This window comes from Phalaenopsis equestris, unplaced genomic scaffold (assembly GCF_001263595.1).
Source record: "Phalaenopsis equestris unplaced genomic scaffold, ASM126359v1 Scaffold195263, whole genome shotgun sequence".
In the NCBI taxonomy this organism is placed as follows: Eukaryota; Viridiplantae; Streptophyta; class Magnoliopsida; order Asparagales; family Orchidaceae; genus Phalaenopsis; species Phalaenopsis equestris.
The window spans coordinates 1-1,265 of record NW_018215212.1 but is presented as its reverse complement, the minus strand read 5'-3'; the positions used below and the strand labels follow the sequence as shown (position 1 = coordinate 1,265).

At 36.7% G+C, this 1,265-nt stretch overlaps 1 protein-coding gene across 1 annotated transcript; it reads right to left on the bottom strand.

Moving 5' to 3' along the window:
- Positions 1-206: 206 nt before the first annotated feature.
- Positions 207-698, bottom strand: LOC110035005 (subtilisin-like protease SBT4.9; the record flags this gene model as incomplete). Its single annotated transcript, XM_020739244.1, has 1 exon — positions 207-698. A coding segment is annotated over exon 1 (422 nt), but the record flags the coding sequence as incomplete, so codon positions are not given.
- Between the last annotated feature and the right edge of the window lie 567 nt (positions 699-1,265).

The window sequence follows — 1,265 nt, the reverse complement described above, 5'->3', positions numbered from 1 at the left end:
GATCATGATCAGATCGAAATAGAAAATATTTTAATTAAATTTTGATATAAAAGATTTGGGTGGTATAAATCATAAATATAAAAAATAAATTTAGATGCTGATATCTAAATAAATAGATTGGAAGATATGTATAAAAATGCCCCCTAATAAAATTAAAGAAAAACTCAATTTTTTTCTCCAAAAAAAAAAAAAAAAAGAATCCGTACCAGAATCCACCGCCCCTGCTCAGGCCGAGGAACTCCGGCGTATGTGTGGTGAGCAGACTTCGCCGGCGATCAGTATAAGCAAGTAAGAATCCCTCAGCAGATAGCATGTTTTCAGCTTCTTCCGACGTCAACCTCGCCGCGAAGCCGCTTATCGCCTCGCGGTAGGAATATATAAGCCTCGCCTCGCCGGAGTCCAGAGTGGTGTTAGGTAGGAAGGAGAGGTGATAGCTCGTCAGCCACTCGTCATCGAATAAAAGACTGGTGTTTTCCGGCCTCTCAACGTGTACAATGTAGGTGACATGGCTTTGGCCGTCGCCGGCGATCGCCGGAAGGAGGTCAGCTTGTGTTGAGAGTGGAAGGTGTGTTGTGAGGATGAGAAGGGGTAATAATAGTGTAGCAATGGAGGAGAAGGATGAAGCCATTAGGATGTTGTGGAGAAAAGAGGAAAGGGGATGTGAGAGTTTGGTGATGAGAAAGGTGGGATTTTTTGGGCTTTGGATGCATTTTTTTCAATCATTTAATAATATTATTGGAAGAGGGTATCTTTTTATCCTTTGGGAAGTTTGCATGCATGCCACATAACTTTTATGTATGTACATAGCTAAGACCTAAAATTTGATATTTTTATTTATAGCACATTAGTGTCATGAATTGAAAAGAAACCTTACACTTTATGAAGCTAGTTAGTCTTATATTCTATGTAATATTGAATAATTGTGTCATGCATGTAAAAAGGAATATGCATGCAAAAAATGAAAATTTAGCTATGGAATATGTAAATAAATTAGAGTTAGCTATGTGGTATATTTTATTTTGGGGCATTTACATACATGCCGCCCAATTCTTTATATCTAACACCTAAACTTTGATTTTTATATTTTTTCACCAAAATCATTTTATCACATAAAAATATGAAACTTTTTGAAATACACCTTTTCACGCATAGGTAATTAAGTTGGCATACATGTAAAAGTTGAAGTTTAAACCATTGTTGAATCCAAAGTTTTTATGTGATGCATGCCCAAGAATCAGAGTGGTGAGGACCTTAAGGGAAAAAAA